This window comes from Drosophila yakuba, chromosome 2R, assembly GCF_016746365.2.
Source record: "Drosophila yakuba strain Tai18E2 chromosome 2R, Prin_Dyak_Tai18E2_2.1, whole genome shotgun sequence".
NCBI classification, from domain to species: domain Eukaryota; kingdom Metazoa; phylum Arthropoda; class Insecta; order Diptera; family Drosophilidae; genus Drosophila; species Drosophila yakuba.
The window spans coordinates 21,219,077-21,238,657 of NC_052528.2; the positions used below are offsets into that span (position 1 = coordinate 21,219,077).

The 19,581-nt window shown below is 44.8% G+C and overlaps 5 protein-coding genes across 8 annotated transcripts; 3 read left to right on the plus strand and 2 right to left on the minus strand.

Annotated features, from left to right (window-relative positions):
* Positions 1-20: 20 nt before the first annotated feature.
* LOC6531697 (SET domain-containing protein SmydA-8) lies at positions 21-1,996 on the minus strand. The gene is made up of 3 exons (XM_002092452.4): positions 1,790-1,996; positions 475-1,738; positions 21-389 (listed from the first exon to the last, which is right to left on the minus strand). Exons 1-3 carry the CDS (start codon positions 1,840-1,842, stop codon positions 240-242), a joined length of 1,467 nt encoding a protein of 488 aa, XP_002092488.1. The 5' UTR covers positions 1,843-1,996; the 3' UTR covers positions 21-239.
* A 152-nt stretch (positions 1,997-2,148) lies between these two features.
* LOC6531698 (rho guanine nucleotide exchange factor 12) lies at positions 2,149-19,550 on the minus strand. 4 transcript variants are annotated; one of them, XM_002092453.4, is made up of 24 exons: positions 19,409-19,550; positions 17,726-18,073; positions 14,818-15,619; positions 14,404-14,496; positions 14,285-14,342; positions 12,061-12,200; positions 11,829-12,002; positions 10,436-11,497; positions 9,939-10,023; positions 9,054-9,873; positions 8,816-8,999; positions 8,638-8,749; positions 8,428-8,577; positions 8,315-8,365; positions 7,937-8,246; positions 7,737-7,874; positions 5,993-6,429; positions 5,332-5,923; positions 5,096-5,273; positions 4,835-5,028; positions 3,192-4,773; positions 2,919-3,128; positions 2,747-2,857; positions 2,149-2,684 (listed from the first exon to the last, which is right to left on the minus strand). In XM_002092453.4, the coding sequence occupies exons 2-24, from the start codon at positions 17,749-17,751 to the stop codon at positions 2,496-2,498; spliced, it is 7,698 nt and encodes a 2,565-aa protein (XP_002092489.1). In that variant the 5' UTR covers positions 17,752-18,073; positions 19,409-19,550; the 3' UTR covers positions 2,149-2,495. The 4 variants fall into 4 exon arrangements, with proteins under 4 accessions (XP_002092489.1, XP_015051492.1, XP_015051491.1 ...); XM_015196006.3 differs by having other exon boundaries at positions 19,420-19,519; XM_015196005.3 differs by lacking the exon at positions 10,436-11,497 and having other exon boundaries at positions 19,409-19,549.
* On the plus strand, positions 12,225-12,761 carry LOC26534952. Its single transcript, XM_015196007.3, has one exon. It carries the CDS (start codon positions 12,309-12,311, stop codon positions 12,708-12,710), a length of 402 nt encoding a protein of 133 aa, XP_015051493.1. The 5' UTR covers positions 12,225-12,308; the 3' UTR covers positions 12,711-12,761.
* Positions 12,971-13,409, plus strand: LOC6531699. The gene has a single exon (XM_015196008.3). It carries the CDS (start codon positions 12,972-12,974, stop codon positions 13,407-13,409), a length of 438 nt encoding a protein of 145 aa, XP_015051494.1. The 5' UTR covers position 12,971.
* Positions 13,490-14,267, plus strand: LOC26535381. The gene has a single exon (XM_015196009.3). It carries the CDS (start codon positions 13,490-13,492, stop codon positions 14,192-14,194), a length of 705 nt encoding a protein of 234 aa, XP_015051495.1. The 3' UTR covers positions 14,195-14,267.
* Positions 19,551-19,581: the final 31 nt, after the last annotated feature.

Here is a 19,581-nt window from a genome sequence, read left to right on the forward strand (position 1 = left end):
ACCAGCGCCATGCTGGCAACTTATTTTTAATTGAACGACAATTCTTTATTTATTTCTTGGTCAATGATTCCCCCACCCAGCCAAACGTTGAACCATGTCGCCGGTACACAATGTAAAAGTGGCAACAACTAAAGGGAGCGCATTGTGTTCGCTTCCCTTCCACTTATCAAATTTGTTTTAAATTTAAAATCGCCACAGCAGTGGCACAAAGCGGATACATGATACCTAAAGTGGATATACTATCTGCCGTATTTCTTCAAATCGGACTCAATCCGCTCCAGCTCCATCGAAATCCGGTCCGCAAGATAGCCTTCTGCCGAGTTTTCGGGCTCAAAGCGAAGTAGGTCCATTGCTTCCGTGGCCACCAGACTTGCAGTCTTTAAATGAGCCTGTAAAAAATACGTATTTAATAAATTTAATTTTGAAACTGGAATATACTTGGATTCAATTTTTTAACGTATTTAATTTACTCACCACATATTCCTTTTTATTCAGATCACTTTCGGCGAATTGCAATTCCACAAGCTCAACCAAGGCCAGCAAATACTCAAACAGACCAATGGCATACAACTTGGAGATGCCTGGAACCACAGCCCGACAGACGGGCAGTAAGTCGGAGCAGAGTTCCACCCGGCGAGCGAGGAGTTTCTTGCACGGTTGGTCCATGGCCGTCATTAATGCGGCCGCTCGCAGAATACTGGCAATGTTCTGCTTGATATCCAGCAGCATGAAATGATTGGGATGCAGCAGTGGCCCGTACTGGGTCAGCAGGGCTTCATAGACCTGCAGGTCACCCATGGCGTCTACCAAGGCTGATCCGACTTCGGCCTGTAGTTCGTGGACTTCGGCAGCGGTTAGCAGGGCTTTACAATCCGGGCAGCGCCAGTCTCCCAGTTTTCCATTTGAATCAATCTCGCAAACTGAAAATCCGCCACACTCCTTGCACTTCAAGCTGCTCATGTGGGTGCCCATCTCAGTTGGATCCAGACAGCGCGTGCAGGTACACTCCAGTCTCCTACTTAGACGCAGTTGGTGTTGTCTCTGACTGGTGCCCATCAGCGGATTGGTGTAGGAATTGTATATAATGTCGCCGGGCTGCAGGGGAACCGCCGCATATAGCTTCATGTTGAACTGTTCATCCAATGCGACCACCGTGTTCGGAACGCAGTGATGCGGCAAGGTAGCACCCCAAACGAAAACTCCCTTCAAGGTATCACCATCCTTGGCGGTCACCTCGAAGGAATTACTGTCGATACGTATGCAGTGAGCGTGAAGTATATCCGAAGTCAACTGCTGAGTGGGAAGACAATCCACTAGGCCACACTCCATTAGAGGACGCACCACTAACTCCTCGTGCTCTTGCCACATTCCTTCTCCGTCGCGGTAATCACCCAGATTTATAGGAACACCAATAAGCATTTGGCAATCTGCTTGCGTATTAGGATTCTCCAGCAAAAGGAGGAGCTTTAGAAGACCACATATGCCAAAGTTCTTAACCAGAATATCCTTGCAGAGGGCTTTGCCCGCTCCGCTGGCGAAAAACTCGCACTCGAACTCATCATGCTGGCTGCAGTCCATGCAAAGGGGAAATACCTGACACCTTCGGCATATCACATAGGATTCCTGAAGGCACTGGGCGCACTTTAGCTGATGGCATTCCCAGTGCGGGGCTACCAGCAAGGGTCGCTCCTCCAATATAGTATCTCCCGGCTCGATGCTTATACTAGCCACCAGATGCCTGCACAGGAATATAAGTTAATTATTGTTTCGGAGAGCTATTTGAACATACCTGCCCAGCTTCTCATCGTGAGCCTGCTGAATATTTTCGCCAAATTCTTGCATCGATTACGTCTGTTGCGTGGCGAGCAAAGTGATTTAGTGATTTTGCCTACGGGGTCGTGGCTTGTTGCTCGTCTACCCACCTAAAACGCACTGAGCAATTATAAATATACTCTGCAGTGCTGCTGGCTGAGGAATATCCCTCTTTTTCAGGAGCCCTGTCGTATTGCTAAGTAGTTTTGCTAATTGCGTGCGTAGCTCGAACGAGATGATGATTTATTTATAGAATCACTCGTTTGGAGGTGGTGATGCCGCACTAAGGTGTTTACTTTTTACTTTATTTTCCCTTTACGGAAAAATATGTATATGAACAGTTTCGTTATTCTTCTCAATAACTATGTTGTTTATTGTTCTTTATAAATGTATCAAACATTGTGTGTTTATCTGATATTTTTTAAGTCGATAATATGCATATATATATGTATTTAATTAGTTTTACGAGGGGACAATGTTAGACTTAATTTAATGTGTTATCGGCTCTTGTGGAATACATAATATTTTAAGAAAACAAATGAAGCTACATTAACAGTAGTAAAAGGCATGCTCTAAGAAAGGCTACTCGTAAAACATAGACGCAGCCAATTCAATTGGTCAAATGCGTGCGGGAAAAACAAGAACAAATATGTATTTTATACAAAAAAAATTAAACAAGTTTCCTATTCCTCATCCTCAGTGCTAGTAATCCTCATGGCTTCCGCTGTCTGTACCTGGCCGCTGGCGCTAGGTGAGGCCGTGGGAATCGGCGTAGGCGTTGGCGTCAGCGAACTGTTGGAAATGGCGTCAATATCATCGTCAAACTCTACATCCTCAGCATGCATCAGCTTTTTAAGATCAAATGGAGTTTCCTGCGAAATGACACAGTGTCAACATTGCTGATATATTTTAGTTAGCAATTTTGAGTCATTACCTTTACTTCATCAACTCGCTGTCGATCATGCAGCGCACTTAAAAGCTCGCGAAGGTGTTGATTTTCTTTACGCAATCGCTCCCTTTCCATATCGCGTTCGTTAATTTTTGGCTGTTATTAGATAAAGAAAAGTTACAGCGTTGATCTCGGACTAATCAAAATTAAAACTCACCAAAAGCATGGAAATCTGCTCATTCAGTACTGTTACAATGCTGCTGAGTGCATGGCAGGGCACACTCGGCTCCAGCACACTGGCGTGCTGAATGCGATTCGGCCCACAAGTGCTGCTTGATCCTCCAGTTAACTTATCCGACTCTCTTGGCGCTTCAGTTTGTGATGTTTGTGTGGAGCTATCGACCCTGGATACCTCGTCTTGTTCGATCTGAAGTGGAACATTAATTAAAAGAGAACTTATCGCAAATTGTAAATAAAATGTTATATTTACGGTTTCCTCGTTATTCTCCTTCTTGTCAGCTACAGATTTGTTGGCATTTTCAGCTGTTTTTATCTCGCGGCTCTGGGTTGGTAACGCATCCACCGAGGCTGTTGTCGCAACTTCATTCTTAGAGGTCGATGGGACTGCCATTTCCTTTGTGATATCCGCCTGCACACTTTGCATCTCTTCACTACATGATTCACTAAGCTTATCTGACGGTACAGTTTTCTCTTCATCATCTTCAGCCTTGGTCTCCGTCGTATCGCCCTCGAGTTGTTCCTGTTCCAGTAATTTTTCAGGAACATTATCATTGGTTTGACGTTCCAAGGAATCTAGGACAACAGATTGTGAAGTATTCGGTTCAGTTTTGAACGGAGCCAGTGGCGTTATGGGCCGTTCATGTGGCTTGGACGGAATCGCCGGCAAGCGCAGTTCGTCTATCTCACAGTATCCGTCATCGTCTTCGTGTATGGCAACTTCGTCAAGATCAAGGGTTTGTAGTTTGGGCATCAGCCGTGATGGCGGTATCTGGGCCTGAGCCTGGGCATGCTGCCTATTGGGGGGCGGCAGCGGTGGTGGTGATGAGGAAAACGATGCGGATGGTGCCACCTTTTTACGAAGCTTTTCCTTCTCGTGACAGTGGCCACAAACCACCGTGGACACCGCTGAGACCTCTTGCTCTGGTGTCACGTGCATGTACTCGTTCAGCATCTTGGTCAGGGTTTGAATCTGATCGTAAGCAGCTAAAGCAATATCTGCACTGTCTTTCGGCGCCTCTGGCATCATGGCAATGTCGACAATCTGGTCGTAGTGTTCCACAGGCAAACGGAAGATATCACAAATGATTTTCTGCTTTTCCAGCAAATCATTCCGAATAGAGGCGTCCAAGCGGCGTAGCTTCTCTCCTGGAGTCAACACAGGTTCTGCCGTGTGGGCTGGACTAATGCTGACCTGAATGGCCGTGGGGTCCACCAAGGGGCTTTGCATCAACAGGGTGCGCGTGTTGTTCGAGTTGTTCGAGCAGACAATGCTGGCACTGTCGCGTTTGGAGTTACCACCAACCATACCGTAGTTGGAGTTTCTCTCCTCCCCGGTAGACCCTGGTCTAACCGATTCTCTAGTCGACTGAGAGTGGCGTAAAGTAACATCGTTTGCTTCAGTCCCATTCGCCGAATACTTCTGAATGGGCTCCCCAGTGCTCCTAATGGACATAGAGCGATTAACTTCATTTTGGCTCGAACGCGGCTTTGGTGTGTTCACATAATCCGCATCAGATTCACTTGCTGTCACATCCCGTTGAGGGTTTCGCAACTGAATTCCAGTAATAGAGCTAACGTTACTATTATTGGTCGCTGGAGCTGGTGTAACTGTGGCTATAGGCAACATTGGTGCCAAGGGAGTGGTAGTCAATGTGGCTGTCGCAGCCAATGGCTGTACTGTATCGGTGCTCAACTCCAACGACTCTTTGGTGTTGGAATGCGGAATTGAGGCGAGTGCTGGATCACTAATACTCGTGTCATGGTTGCTTGAGGTGTTCTTCGACCGATTCTTAGACTGGCGAGCAGCCACATCAGAGAAGTGCTTGAACCATCTGCGAAAAAAAATGTAAGAATTAGGAACTGACCAACTAAAGGACTGCAGAATTTACTCACGTCTTGCACTCCGAGCTACTAGGCGCGCGTAGCTCCAACATTTGTGATGTCTTCATCTTGATGAGGAAAAAGGAATTTTTGTCAGCCGCCTCCTGCCGGATCAAAGTTTCCGCATCGATGCTCATTATGGGACTGACTGGCTTATTGGTGGTCGATAGCGGGGTGTGCAAATTCTTTAAATAATATTTATCATCCTAAAAATAAAATTGTAATCTTTTAATTAACCATTTCATTGAGATGTAACTATTACGTTTAACTTGCCTGCTTGGTTAGCAAAACAATCATGTTTTCAAACAGAAGTCCATGTAGCTGCACGCTAGGATTCTTCTTAATTGTCAGATTGCCGTCATGGATGAGGTGATGTTGGGTCAGGTCCAATTTCTTAAACTCTTCCTTATCATAGGAGGATCTGTCTAACTTACGTTGAATGTTTTGCAGCCTGTTTAATGATAAGTTTATTTAATATAAATAATTGCACCGTTCTTATAAGTACATACTTGTGAGCATCCTCCGCTGTCTTTACTGCCTGGTTGACCTCGACCAGAATTCTTTTTGAGGATTCCACTGCACGTTGTATGGATTCCGCTTCGGTGGTGTTTTCTGGCAGCAAGCGCACAGTTACCTTGTACAGGTTCTCAAACAGTAGCGGATACTTGGTAAGGCGTTGCAACACAGTGGGCAACAAGTCCTTTAGTTCAAGGCGGCGACATGCCTTGTGTGACTCCGACTTTTTTAATAACTTTTGCAGCACCTCGTCCTTGTTGCGCTTCTCCTTGAGGGCCTCCAAGGCGATTTGCTGGCGGGCACAGAACTGAGCAGCAAACTCGCAGAGAACAACTCCAGACTGACCATCAAACATGTCAGCGAGCAGATCCCCTATGGTGTTCACCACGTGGTTGTGCTCGATGCGTCGTTGCTTAAGACTCTGCTCGAAGGCGCCATGAATCTCACGGAGCGACAGCAGTGCGGGCGGGAACAACAAAAGCAAATGATCCTGGGACAGCAATCCACTCTCATAGAGTGGCAGGAAGAACAATCGATCCAGCAGCTTCAGGGTGCGCACATGGTTGCGTTCAGTTTGATAGATTTCTTAAAAGAAATAAAAGGAAACAGATACAGTATAGTTTGTACAGTATAGAAATGTTAGGATAAACTTACCATTAATAATCTCCTGACGCTTTTTCTCGGCGTCCGTTAAAGCTGCCAACACCTCTGCGGCCACCATGGAACTCCAGTCGGCCTCGTTCACATCGTCCTCATCCTCGCTCTCCAATGTGAAACGAGATACAGGCAACGGGTGCCCAGCATTCCAGAAACTAGAGTTGCTCGCTGCACTGCTCCCACCGGCCCCTGCCAAACCTGCCTGAAAGGAATCCTGTTGACAGTACTGCTGGGCGTGCTGCTGGATGAGCAGATGTGGATGCTGGTTCTGGTTCAATCCCATTGGCGGCACCTGGACGCCACCCGTTGCTCCGGTTGCAGCAAAGTGCTCCATCGACGTGCTGGGACTCTCGCTGCCGCCAGCTGAAGAGAGACTAGAATTCGAACTGGCCACATAGTTGGCATTCGAAAGACCCAAGTCCAGTTGCTCATCACTGTGTTGAAAGATAAGAAAAGTAAACAATATTGAATGTGTTTGTTAAGGTATCGTAAAAACAAATGTGTAGATCAACGAATGAAAAAGATATACTACAAGTCTAGTGAAAAAGCGATTATGTAAACTTCATAATAAATATAAATAAATTTTAAAAATGCTTTAAGACTTGTCAAAAGTAAGCAACTGTATATTTTGATCATTTCGAATGCGTTTTATTTCAATCCATTTGTATGTGTGCACACATTTCCCCAGAATTATAAGTGTAACATCCGAAAACTCTATTTTTAGATATACACCAAAGAATAATTCCATTTACATGAGTGACTTTATCACGAGTATTCTGTGATCTACCAATAAAATTGGGGCTCACAAATCATATTCAATAAAAAAAATTGATTTACTTGAAGCTATTAAAGTTTAGCGTCGTCTTGAAACTTTTACTGCGATTAAACCGAATGTTTCTTTCCATTGCCACTATTTTGATTTTCAATTGCGTTCCGTGTCGGACTGATGAGTCAATTCCAACGCGAGAAATGCCACTGAAAGGGCAGCAGTTCTGGCAGGTGTTGGTAGGAAAATATGTCGGGACCAGTTGCTCAAACAGTTTGTCAACAGGAAGCCAAGGAACGAGGATAGCTGGAACCCTGGACGCATACTGGCATTGGCTAACATGGTCGGCAGCGGACTGGCGTAACCTACATTGCGGTGCAAAACGCGGGGCGGACAATATAATCGATGTCAATGCCGGCGTCTAATCAACTATCCTATCCACAGTGGCTGCTAAACATATACGTATGCGGTAATAGTCATCGTAAACATTAGACGAGGTCTGTGGTAATGTTTAGTCGAAGGCTGGATACCCTGGTCGACATCCCAGCGGGGGCGATTCCATGGAAATGTATTAAGGCAATGTCTGCTAATCATATCCTTGTCAACTTTAATATAGTTTAATTAAAACTCAAACTAAAGCGAATCTTTTAGAATAAACGTGTAGTGGAAAGAAAGTCTGTGGAAATTTTGCGCCACAGAGACGCGACAACGGAAAGCAGACGGCATATATTGATTGCAGTGCGTCGCAATTCACATTAATTAGTAAAATTAATATCCGGTTACTTGGCGGCCACAGAAAGGCGTAGGAAAATGCTTTAGTTGAGAGGATCTAGGGAGTGGCTCAGCCAATGACAATGGAATGAAAGAATTTATTTGGTAAGCTGAGACGGCGAAGGAGGACAAGAAATAAAGACAGTAGGTCAAAACTTCCCCTTCTCATCCTAGATGGCAGCGAAATCGATTGCTTTAACTTACTTGGGACGCGACGACAAGCTTGGATCAGAGGTCTTGCGGCGACTGTTGCGGTTCCTCTTGTTGGACAATCGCTCCTTGTAGGATTCCGACCGATTCACGGAGACTGGTGCACTTTTGTGCTTCGGATGCTGACTGTAACTGCGGGCGAGTAATAAGGTATCTTAATAAAGGGAAAATAATACAAATTTTAACATTCTTACCGCTCCCTACGCGCTTCCTTATCCACGGTATCCAGGGCGTTCAGCTCGGCAAACGCACTCAGACCGGCCGACACGGATCCACTGGTTGACGGAGTCGTTGACGCCACACTCGTGGATAAATCCATGTTGCATCCGGCTCCACCACCGGGATTAATACTGTCGTTGGCACAGCTGCCGTGAAAAGAACTTTGCAGGTCGGTAGTGTTCAGCGCCGAAGTGTTGCAGGAGGTATTCCCATTCGACCTTATCGATATGTTTGCATCCGGCCGCCGATCAGAGGGTTGTCGCACAATCGATGTCTGTCCACGATCTGAATAGAACAAATATTAGAATTGTATAAGAAAATGCATTGTTTAATTTTAAAAATAAGTGTCGCACCTGGAGTCAACTCAATATCCAATTCCTCATCTTGTCTACTGCGCTTTTCATCTAGAATTGAATATATAATCCTGTTAAATAATTCCGTTTCAGTGTAAGATTCTCCTACTTACTTCCCATGACGTCGCTGGTGCGCGGTCGTATTTTGCCCATTAATTTACTGATCTTGTCGTTGTGGGCAAGACGTTTTGCCTGGGGCAAGGGACCGGGACAACTCTCGTCCACTACTTTCGAGCACTGACGGTGTATGTTCAATTTACAGTCTGCAACACGGAAGTCAAAAATATACTCATTCCAAAAGCAAATTTAAGAGAGACGCTCACCTGTACAATGATAACCTTGCGGGCTCACGCCCCAGATAATCGTCTGACAATGATTGCAGTGCGTCACTTCATAGTATTGACGCAATACCAATGGATGACCACGAACATTCATCTGCAGGGTGATCGATTTTTATTTTAAAAAGAATGTAAAATAAATATATCATACCAAATCTCTCACCTTGCGATTTTTGCCCATTATACGCGACTTGAAACTCTTGTCTCTGCTCACGAAATGGTGGACCCGCTCGACGATGCTACTTGGAGGCGGACGAGTGTTGAAAATTCTGTAGATGACGGTGGAAAGAGCCGAACACAACGCTACCTTGCGTACTTCCTCCGGCGGTGAACCGTTCTCATCCTCACTGCAAGGATTAATATTCAAATACAAGAGAGGGTAAATAAATTTATGTACTCACATCAGCGCATGCAGATTGGGCATTAAATATTTGTCGATGATTTGCTCCTTTTGCTTATCGGTTTTCGCCTCGGCCAGCTTGTCGTCCGTGGGTCCGTACATGGTTCCCAGGCCGGCGGTGCGCTTTTGCTGAAACTCACGCAGTTGCTCACTGATCAGATCCTTGGCCCGTTTGCGACTGCGTAAAAAAACTGTCCGTAGGATTTCCACTTTGTCATACTCCAACTGCAGGACATTATCCACCTCGCGTGCTAGGGATTCATCTTGGCGATACCATGACAATGGAGCCCGCGGCACGAGGAATGTGGAGTGGATCTCGTAGGCCCACTTGCGCATGTCCTTGGAGGTGCCCTCCTTGTACAACTCAGTAATCAGGTAAAACAGAAGTGGCGCGGGATCCGAGTTTGAGATCACGTAATTTAGGAAGATGGCTAGGAAAGTGGCGTTCTCGGCCGTCAACAAACGTGTTAGATTGTTGAACGGCCCGTTCTCGTCAATGTAGGGCTCATCCAAGTCCGAGTTTTCGTCCTCCATCGAGATGATCTCCTTCTGCGTATCGTTCGACTGGGCCGCATGCATGTGGCCGGAATGTAAGGATATCGGGATCGGAGAAGAGGCTCCCGCCATCGGCGTAAACTGATGCGACTCGATAAAGACACCTGGTCCGGCTGCTGCTGCTCCGCGACTGTTCTCATTCGGATCTTCCAGCACGGTCATGTGAGAGCTGGACAGATATGGTGGTGGCGGTGTTCCGGGCGGGGAGGATTCGCCATCCTTTTCAACAATCTCCCACGAGCCCGAAGTAGTTTTCGTTAACCGATCTGTTAATGATTTCATGTTTAGATTTACATTACATTACAAAAAGGTAAAATCAAATGCATCTTACCCGGATGACGAGGATGCATATTGTCCGGTGAAGAACCAACGCGTCGATGTTTGTTTTTTCCCAAATTCGGTGTCTGTCCCAGAGCCTGTGAAGGTAAAAGCGTTTCGAAATTAAACTTACAGGCTGAACAATATTTGGCCCAAGTAACACATGAAATAAAAAGTAATTCAACCTGTAAATAGCTTTTCCAAATCTACATCTCCGATGCAAATAATATACCCAAAATAAGAATTTCCTGCGTGTTATTCATTTTCATTTAGTGAGTATTCAAAAGTGTTTTCGGTTGCTGTTAGTTGAGCTAGCGGTAAGCTAATTAAAATTAATATTATTAACAATGGCAACTTATGATGGCGTCAATCAATTAGTTAGAAGCATGAAACAGAGAAATGTTAGAGAATGGAAAGGGTGTAAGAAATAAAGAATTATAAGGTTAGAGTTTCGGCAGTGCTTTTTTTGGCAGCGAGATAGAGAGATCGAGTGATTCGTTGACTACTTACGCCTGTGGCCTGGCCACCGCTCATTTGATGCTGCTGCTGCTGTTGATATTGCTGCAGCTGCTGGACAATGTTGGGGCGTTGGGACAAAGGAAAGGCAATGTTCAGGTTATCGTTCTGCACCGCTGTTGTTGTGGAAACCAGAGGATAGTTGAAGGCAGTGCCCACGGAATTGGGCTGAGCGAGGTTCTGACAACTGCCGCGGCTCATGTCCTCCGTCATCATGCCAGGCAAACGAGGCGGTAGTGGTGGTGGACCCCCATCTACCTCGATGGATCCTCCGGCTGCTCCAACTGCACACGCCGATTCCATTTGCAAAAACATCTGGGTGGACATCTTGGGATCCGAAAGGGCCTTGGTTTTGATCTTGGAACGCTTGGACTTGGCATTGCTCGGGCTGTTGTCGGTGCTGCTGGGCAGTGGCTGCTGTTGGGATCTATTTAACTGGGGACTTGTGGCGCGATCCAGATCGGAAACTGGAGCCACCAGGTGTGAGCCGCCCGGCGATGCGTTTCCGTTCTTCAAGTCCAAATTCAACTGCCTGGGCGGATTCCTCTGCGGCAGTGGTGGCGGCACATCCTCCTCAATTAAACTCCTCGAAATCAGGAACTTGTTCTTGCCTTTCGAAGACGGTCCAGTTTCCTTAAAGCGATGTTGCTGCTGATGCGGGTGGAAAAACTGCTGCGAGGTCGGAGTGCTGGTGTGCTGATGCATCGATTGAGACATTGACTCCGCCTGGTGGCTCATACGTTGCTGCTGCAGGAAATCCGTCGTAAGGCCAAAGGGAGATGAAGTCGTTAGGTCCTTTTCGGTCTTGTTCTTTCGCGTGCCCAGCGACAAGGACGAAAGGGAACGCGGCAGGAGGGACAGGAATGCGGGTGAGGTGCTAGCTGGCTGTTGCTGTGGCGGATAATTGTTGTTGTGGAGATTGTGGTGGTGGTGAAGATGATGGAATTGCTGATTGCTGTGAGTGGCGGACGCGGACAAGTGTTGGATTTGGTTGGGCGTTAGTAATGCTGTGTTCTTATTGCCAGCGGCCGCCTGAAGTTTAACAGTCGGTGCATCCTGTGTTAGGGTTTCATCATGGGAGTGCGTTAGAATGCCGCGAAATGGAAGAGAAAGATAGAGATCATGTAGCATCATTCGGTTTCAACTGAATCCCTTTGGAACTCTTGTTTCGTTTAGCGCTCAACTCAACTCAAAACGGTTACAAACAACGAAATAGCGTTGTTAGATGGTATTATTAGCTGGGTTAACAGAGCTGCTTGGCATCTGCTTGCGGCATTAATTTCATGTTTTGGGGAGGGACAGGATTCCTGGGCTTATGGAGATTTTGCTGACCTATCTTGCCTAAAGAATAAATAGATATACCCTACAAAAATATTCCCTCACTCACCTCGGCTCCCACTTGATGCAGTTGCTCGCGCAGCTTACGAATATTCGCCTCAGACAGCTTGTAGCTCGGATTATTTTGATCGCTTTTCAATCGCTCCAGATTTAGTTTCTCCTGCTCCAGCATTTTCTGCAACGTCTGAATCTTGTAAGTCTCCATCTCCCTTCGTTTAATACTCTGCAATTCAAAACCAATGACATTAGAATGCTCTAAGACACCCATTTCAGATACTTACGTCCACCGGCTGTGGTCCAGTTATAGAAGCGGTACGATCTCGTCCAGAAAGAATCGGGGTCGAGGGCGTTACCACTGACACCGACGAGGGACGCGTTAGCTTCTGACTTCGCTTCACCGCCAGCTCAACAGTTGTCGAGGCTTAAAAGTTTAAAGAAATGATAAAAAGCTGTGATTAGTTTGTCAGAAATTAATATTTATTTGGACTTTTCTACTAATTTTCTAAAACTTTTCCTTTTCAAATTCAAAATGGTCATACGCAGCCTCATAAAGCTTGTGCTATTTTCTACTACCATTTACTTGGCCAAAGAACTAGGAGTTTGGGACGATCCAATTGAGCCCACAACCAATAAACTCGGAATAGAAGCAGAAGAACCTTTGGAGACAAAGAACTCAAACGACAAGCCAGAAGAGAGGACAGATATTGGGGCCACTATATCCAAAGAACTCCAAAAGAAAAAACAAGATTTGGAGAAAAAGTTTTGCCCCAAAGACTCCACATGCTATTCCCCATCAAAGCCACTAGGCGAAACTATTGGCGAGGCGTTTTCTAAAACATGGGTAGCCTTAAAAGGTATTCCGTCCTACTGGGGCGCCACCTTCGAAAGGATTGGCGCTAGGATTTGTCAGTTTTTCAGGGGAGATAAATAAATGAACTTTACATTTACATTTGAATCCTATAGATTCAAGAAGAATAACAAATCACTTAAATTTTTTTATTAATGGTTTAGGAGTTTGCCGAAACTTAGTAAACATAACCTTTTACTTTGAAAAAGTATACAAAATTTGGTAGAAATTTAAAATCAAAAATGAAGTAAAAATTTGACTCCCCATTTTCATCCATTTTAACCAAGGTAAAGTAATTTATTTTCAAAATTAAATTTTCTATTGGCTTTTATATACGGAAAAAGCATGTCTGTGAGCCAACTAAAACCGGAGGAGCAGATGGTCATTGCAGCCTCCAAGAATCTATCAATGGGTCCCCAACTATTTGGAGAAAGCGAGTTCAGTTTCGTGGCTGCAAATAACTGCAGTGTGGCTCTCCAGCGGGGATTCTACTTCTCACTTCGCATGCCCGACTGGGCAAAGGACTTTAAGCACCAGACGCAGAAGATCCTATCCCATGAGTTTGAAGGCTCAAGAAGAAGCCACAAAAGCAGCAACGATACGAACATATCGAAATTCCATGGAGATCACCGTTCTGAGCGTTATGGCGTAATCTTTTCGGAGAGCAGTGCACAATTCTTTGAAAACATTCCCCGAGAAATGCAAGTTTCCAACCTAACGAAATCGAAGCGATCACCCAAGATCAAGGACGACTTGACATGTGGCAAAAAGGTGCCATCCTAAACACCCTGGCATTGGCTGTCGAAAATTCGAGGTCACACTAGAAACATCAAAGGGAGTTCGGGATTCCGACGCTAGGTAAAATGGTTGTGGGCCTGATTTTGCGAGCGGGCGTCGTCTATGCTGTGGTAATGGTCACCAAAAACTACGGCGTGTGGGAATCGCCAGACAAGACGCAGGATGTATACGATGAAACCGTGGAGCGCATCGAACCCTACGCCGATCGGGCGCGACGTCAACTGAACATCTGCCCGCCTAGGCCGCCACCGCAAGGAGAATGGTCCTTCTTTGGCATTCATTACTACAATCAGTTAGTTAAATCGGTTTTTGACGTACTCAGCGTCTTTCCCGCTGGACTGGCTGCGTTTTTGGAAAAAGTACCAAGCTTTGTCAATGCTTTTAACGAAACCATTCAAAAGTACATTAAGGAGAGCCAGTCGAACAAGAAGGAAATTAAGATATCCAAGGGACAGCTGGATGAGACTCCTCTGGTCAGACCACCCGGACTAGTGCCACCTCATTGCAAGGACAAGAACTGCCCAAAGGCACCTCTGATTCCACCAGAATGCGAACGGAACAGGGACAGCTTTATCTACGAGCCGCGATTGCCCAAGAAGCCACCGTGCGAATGCTCCAAGTGCAAGCAACGTCAGGCGGAAAATTGGGTGGACAACAAACGCAAGTGCCCCAGACTACCCAGCAATGAGAACCACCAGTCAGAATCCCGCTCGGAGCCCATCAAATCCTGCAAACAGTGCCGAAAAACACCTCGAGACACCGCTACCTAGAAATCCTTTAATCCATTGACCAAATTTTTTGTACCGTAACCTAGACAATATAAATTTGGTTACTTTCTTGTAAGCACTGCGTTTTCATACCTTTTATGAGGCCCACTACAGTCGGATGCTTCTCTAGTCGCACTTCATGGCCATTCACCTAAAATTGCAGTCAAAAACGTAAGAAAAGTTGGTGCAATGGGAGAATTTATTCTACTCACCCTTAGTATCATATCGCCAGCAACCAGGCCTGCAATCTCCGCTGCTCCTCCGGGCTTAACGCTCTCCACAAAGACAGGATTATCTCCGGAAACCTGTAAATGATTTAAAGAAATGTTAAAAAATATATAATTTTTACATTCGTTAGCTTTTTTTTTCATCCAATTGTTAATTTACAAGTTTATTAACAAGAGAACACCGTAAAATGTTAAATCAATTATTATAATGGCATTTTAAAGTCAATAGTAACAGGGGTTTCTTGCCCAAGCTAAAGGTTAAAGCCTACTAATAAGCTATGTGACACTTTTTATTGCCAGTAAATTCATACTCGCTTTTTTATGCTCTACGTTAAGTTTTAAATATCCACAAAAGACATACAGCTTAAAGAGTTGCACTCTGAAGTCATGGACACATACCTTCATACCGTATCCGTTGCTATCTTTTCGCACAGTCAGGGTTAAATACTGAAAATTTTTTGGTAATGCTAGGCTTGGCGTAGTCGGCGTGGTGGCTGGCGTCGTTGGCTCCTGGGAGTGGCCACCGCCCAGATCCCGGGAGAGGGGAGTCAGATTGAGGCTACTGCGCTCCCCTTGCGCCTGGAGAACGGGGTTGGCGTTGTCCGATGGATTCAATTGTACGCCCCCGCCCATTATGCTGCCGTTGTTGTGGCTGGCATTGTTATTATTGGCGGTGGTGGGCGTGGCTGGCGCAGAAACACCACCACCAGCTGCAGTTGTGGTGTCACCATTCATTTGGGTCTGCTTGTAGCTCGTCGGCAACGGCGGCGTCTGCGGCGGCACGGCGTTCTGGTCCTTATCCCGATCCTTGTCCCGATCTTTGTCCCGATCCCTGTGACCACTGAGGCTGCTGGCCAGACTGCTTAGGCTGCTCGCCAGCGACGGCGACCGTGGAATCTTCGACTTGTTCGCCAACTGCTTTTGCTTCTGTTTGCTCTTTGAGTTCTTTACAGATTTCTGCTTGGGCGCTGGCAGCTCGGGTACCGAGTCCACAACAATAGCTGGTGACTGTGGCGCAACAACTGATGGGCCTGCGGATGTTGCTCCTGATCCTGATCCAGTTGCAGTTCCAGGTCCTGAGTGGCTGGATCCGTTCGTGCTGGGATGGCTCGCTGATGACTCCGGGGGCTGAATGCTTGACTCTTCTGGTATCTCCTGAACCTCATCGTATTCATGTTCGTCAGTGTATAAATCTAGTAACCTGGGCAAAATATATGTAGTTAATTAAAAACTCTTACTTAAAATTGATTCAGATAAACCGATGGAAAATTGAAACGAGTTAAACAATGCCCGCATAATGAACTTCATCTCGATCTTTAAAGCAAAAAAGCCACCACTATTTCAATACAAAAGACAAATTGCTCAGTGGTTACTTTTATTATTTCAAAGTCTTTGCATTGAGTGACTAATCTATCCAATGCTATCATCATCGCTTTCAAATCTTTATCACCATTTACTCAGATTGGTTGTCAACGGCACCATTTTATTTATCTTGTAAAACCTATTATCGCCCTTTTATGCATACAGATTGCTGACTACCGTCTCTGTGCTTAAAATTAATTCATTTGTATTGTTCGTTTTCTAAAGCAGAATGTTGATTAGTTAGTTAGTTGTTCTACCCTTTAAAATACTAGAGTTGAGTCATTGAATAGAACCTGCAGGTTGCCAGCTCAATCATCTATGAGAGGTAATCAATGCTAAATAATTTCATGGCGGAACTGCTTCTGCTCTTCGCCAACGATTCCCATGTGGTATGCTGGGTTTTAAGAGCAGATAGCTAGATTAGTGGCTAATCAAGACCTCGCCGTGAATGCGACAAACATGTAACGAAAGTCACGGCCAAAGCCAAAGCTAAAGCCAAAGCCAAGCGATTTGTCGTCGCTGGTGGGTCTCTTTTAATTGAGCTAAAATGAAATCAGCCAGAAGAATAGATACAATTTAATTGCCTCTTATTTGATCATTTTGCATGTGAATGGAATGGATATACATCTGTACATAGTGCGACTATACAGTATGTACCTTCGGATTCGTCCGTATACCGGAATATAATAAAAGCTCATTTCCCGCCTGGTGAATTCATCATTATGATGAGTTATTTCCATAACAGCCGGACAGGCAAGACCTCCAAAAATCAAATGTTTACATTAACATTTTTGACTGATTGGCCCATGTCAATAGCATGTCTCTCCATTTGATCCAAGTGAATTCTCTTTCTGTCTAAATTTAGCTGGCTAATTTTGAGGAAATCTTGATGCAGCTAGTTGACGGGCTGAGTAAAACCTGTTAAGGCCCACAAATCAGACGACAACACCATGGTGAGCATGGTGAGCTGTTAATAGATTTAAATCATTTTGCATGGCTATTATACAATTCGTGGTTAAGACACCACCAACAAATGCACACACAAGCATGCTTAGAAAGTCACTGGTTTCGCCAATCTATTTGGGCTAAAACTTCCCTCGGTGGCAATAAAAGAAATAAATGGTAAAATGTGAAAACTGGCCGCTCCCTAAGTTGGTGCGAGTATATATGTATTAAGTCATCCATTTGGTAGTCGAAACCGCACAAAAACAACCCCAAGCTTGGGGGAACTATTGGTATAAACAATCAGCAAACGCAGTGCGTTTCAGAACTGTGAGACGGCGAAAAGTTTCACCTCGCCAATTGGCATTTTTCAAACAACGTTCGCTGACTAATCACGGGTCAAATGAATTAGTAATTTTTTACAAAAGTTGATCGGTGATCTAATGCACAGTTAAATCGTCTGTATCTCACTTTCGAACTGTTTAAATACCCATATTATTGGCATATTTATTTACTTGAAGATAACTTAGTGGTTTTCAAGACTGCTACACTATTTAGGCAACGATATTACATAACTTGGCAGTTCTTAGATAAAATAATATGTCGCTTGTACCATTTATGTCTAAATTTGATACCACATAGAAAAGCACATAGGACTACGATTTTGAAGTTAATTTAAGTAATAAATTTTTGGATCTAGGATTGATATATAAAAAGCTTCAGCTTATTTTGTGACTACACACACATAACTTTAAGATTTCATTTAAATTATTCAATTCTCACAACCAGTTGACACTGCCTTCAAAATTTGCATTAAACCTGCCTCTATATCGTATATTTGTTAGTATAATCGACTGTTGCTTGCGAATAAGAGCGAAAATAACAATCATTAAGTCTCTGGAGGACAAGAGATAAACTCTTATCGTAATGCGAGCAATTTAACCACCAGTGGGAAAGTGGGGGAAATTATAGCGCATGGAAACAGTGGAGCAGTTGAACTTACCGTTTTTTGATTGATGGGTCATCCATAGGGTTTTCTGCGATGGCTTTTGCTGGCTGCTGTGCGGGTGCGAAGATGCAAATTCAAAGGCATGCGTAAGCCACTCGAAGTAGGAGGATCCCGTGGAGTATTGTTCGCATTGGTTTTTCTCCAGTTACCAGCAGTGGTTGCGGAATGCTTTCGGCAGCTATTTTACAATTAGCTAGTAAAATTGGGCCGAATTGAATCCAGAAGTGATTTAATTGCGTTGATTTTCGCTGCTTTAGTACTGTTTTATGTGTTTTTGGTTGCACTATTCCAATGGGGTTTGATATGTGTGTATATATTTGCACTGCTACTTTTCACTTAAACCTGTGGGCACACAAAATTCGTTTGAAGACATTTCGGGCATTAATGCATGTACATTAAAATATTTGTTTGCTTTTTTTTGAGTGGGTGGAGAAGGGTTAAGGGGGCGGGGCGGCTCGGAGTGGGTTCAAATGCAGGCAGCGATCTCCTTGCAATTTCATTGTTTTTATACCAACACAGATAACTGAACAGCACACCCACACACTGACGCGCAAGCCATACATATTCCAATGGCTATGACTCTCTCCCCGCGCTCTCACTCACTCCCTCTCTCTCTGTCTGTCTACTGCTCTCTCTGTCACTCGCAGGCAGCAGTTGTTGCTGGTTTTATTGTTGTGCTTTTTGCTGACTAGTTTTCACGAAACATTTAATGGATGACGACTTGGGGTTGGGGAAAAAACAAGTTTTTGGCCGAAAAACTGAAATACTAATGCTATACTAATGGGTCAGAGCGGAGACACAAGCAGGAAAATTCCAGCGATCCTTTCCAGATTTGCGTATTTTCCATTGGAACAGCTGATTGTTCAATTAATCGCTTGTTCAATTAGCATGACGAAAAACCGAAAAGAAAAACAAAGACTCTCTCTCTCTTTTGAATTTGCACTGATCTCACTGTTTGTTTACCCAAATAAATCAATTCTTGCAGTTTCACTCCTTTTTAATTAAACGCAAATATTTAATTGAATAAATATGTATACACACAAACTGGACTGACTGACTGACTGAGTGTGTGTGTGTGGGGGTGCGAGTGCGATCATCGCCGCAAACGCAAGGCAAAACAATATGGCTGCCGCAAGCCACTTGTTAGAGAAAAACAAGCGATTCGGAGGCTCGGAAAGCGTCCAGTTGTTTATCATGTACTCATTAATTCGATCGCCTCCCGCTCCGTCAAGCCGCACATCCCTAAAATCGAATTAAAGCCATGTACTGCAGTTCAAGAGTTCAGCACTCGACGCACAAACACACGCGCGCCGCTCACTCACACTCCCTTGCACCGATGGGCGAGTGTGGAAAATAAATACACATATGCCGTCATACATACGCTGCCCCTATAAGCGCGCTGCGTCTGTCTGCGTGCGATGGGTTAGAGATCATTTTTAGACAAATTTGCGTACAATATTTCCTGGCAATTGCAAGCTCGCGAATAAACGTTTTTCCCCGTTGACAAGCATGCACAAATGCACTCGAATGTGTATGTATTTAACACCAGTGTGTGGGTGCGCGGAATGCATGTAAAAGTCACTTTTTTATTTATTGCTTTTGTTGCTGCAGTGAGCTCACGCGTAGCGAGTTGCGCATCATTCTTTCTCTGCTCCGTCACTTTCGCCACGCACTTACTTAAAACGCACTCGTATTGCCACTAATTGTATTCCACAAAGCTGCGAAAAATGTTTTTATTTTTTCCACTTATCGCGCCATCAACACGCACACGACGTTCTTTTCTTTTCAGCTTGAAAATTGGAATGAAATGACGAGAAAGAGCGCATATCTGCCAGTGTTGAAAAGGGCGG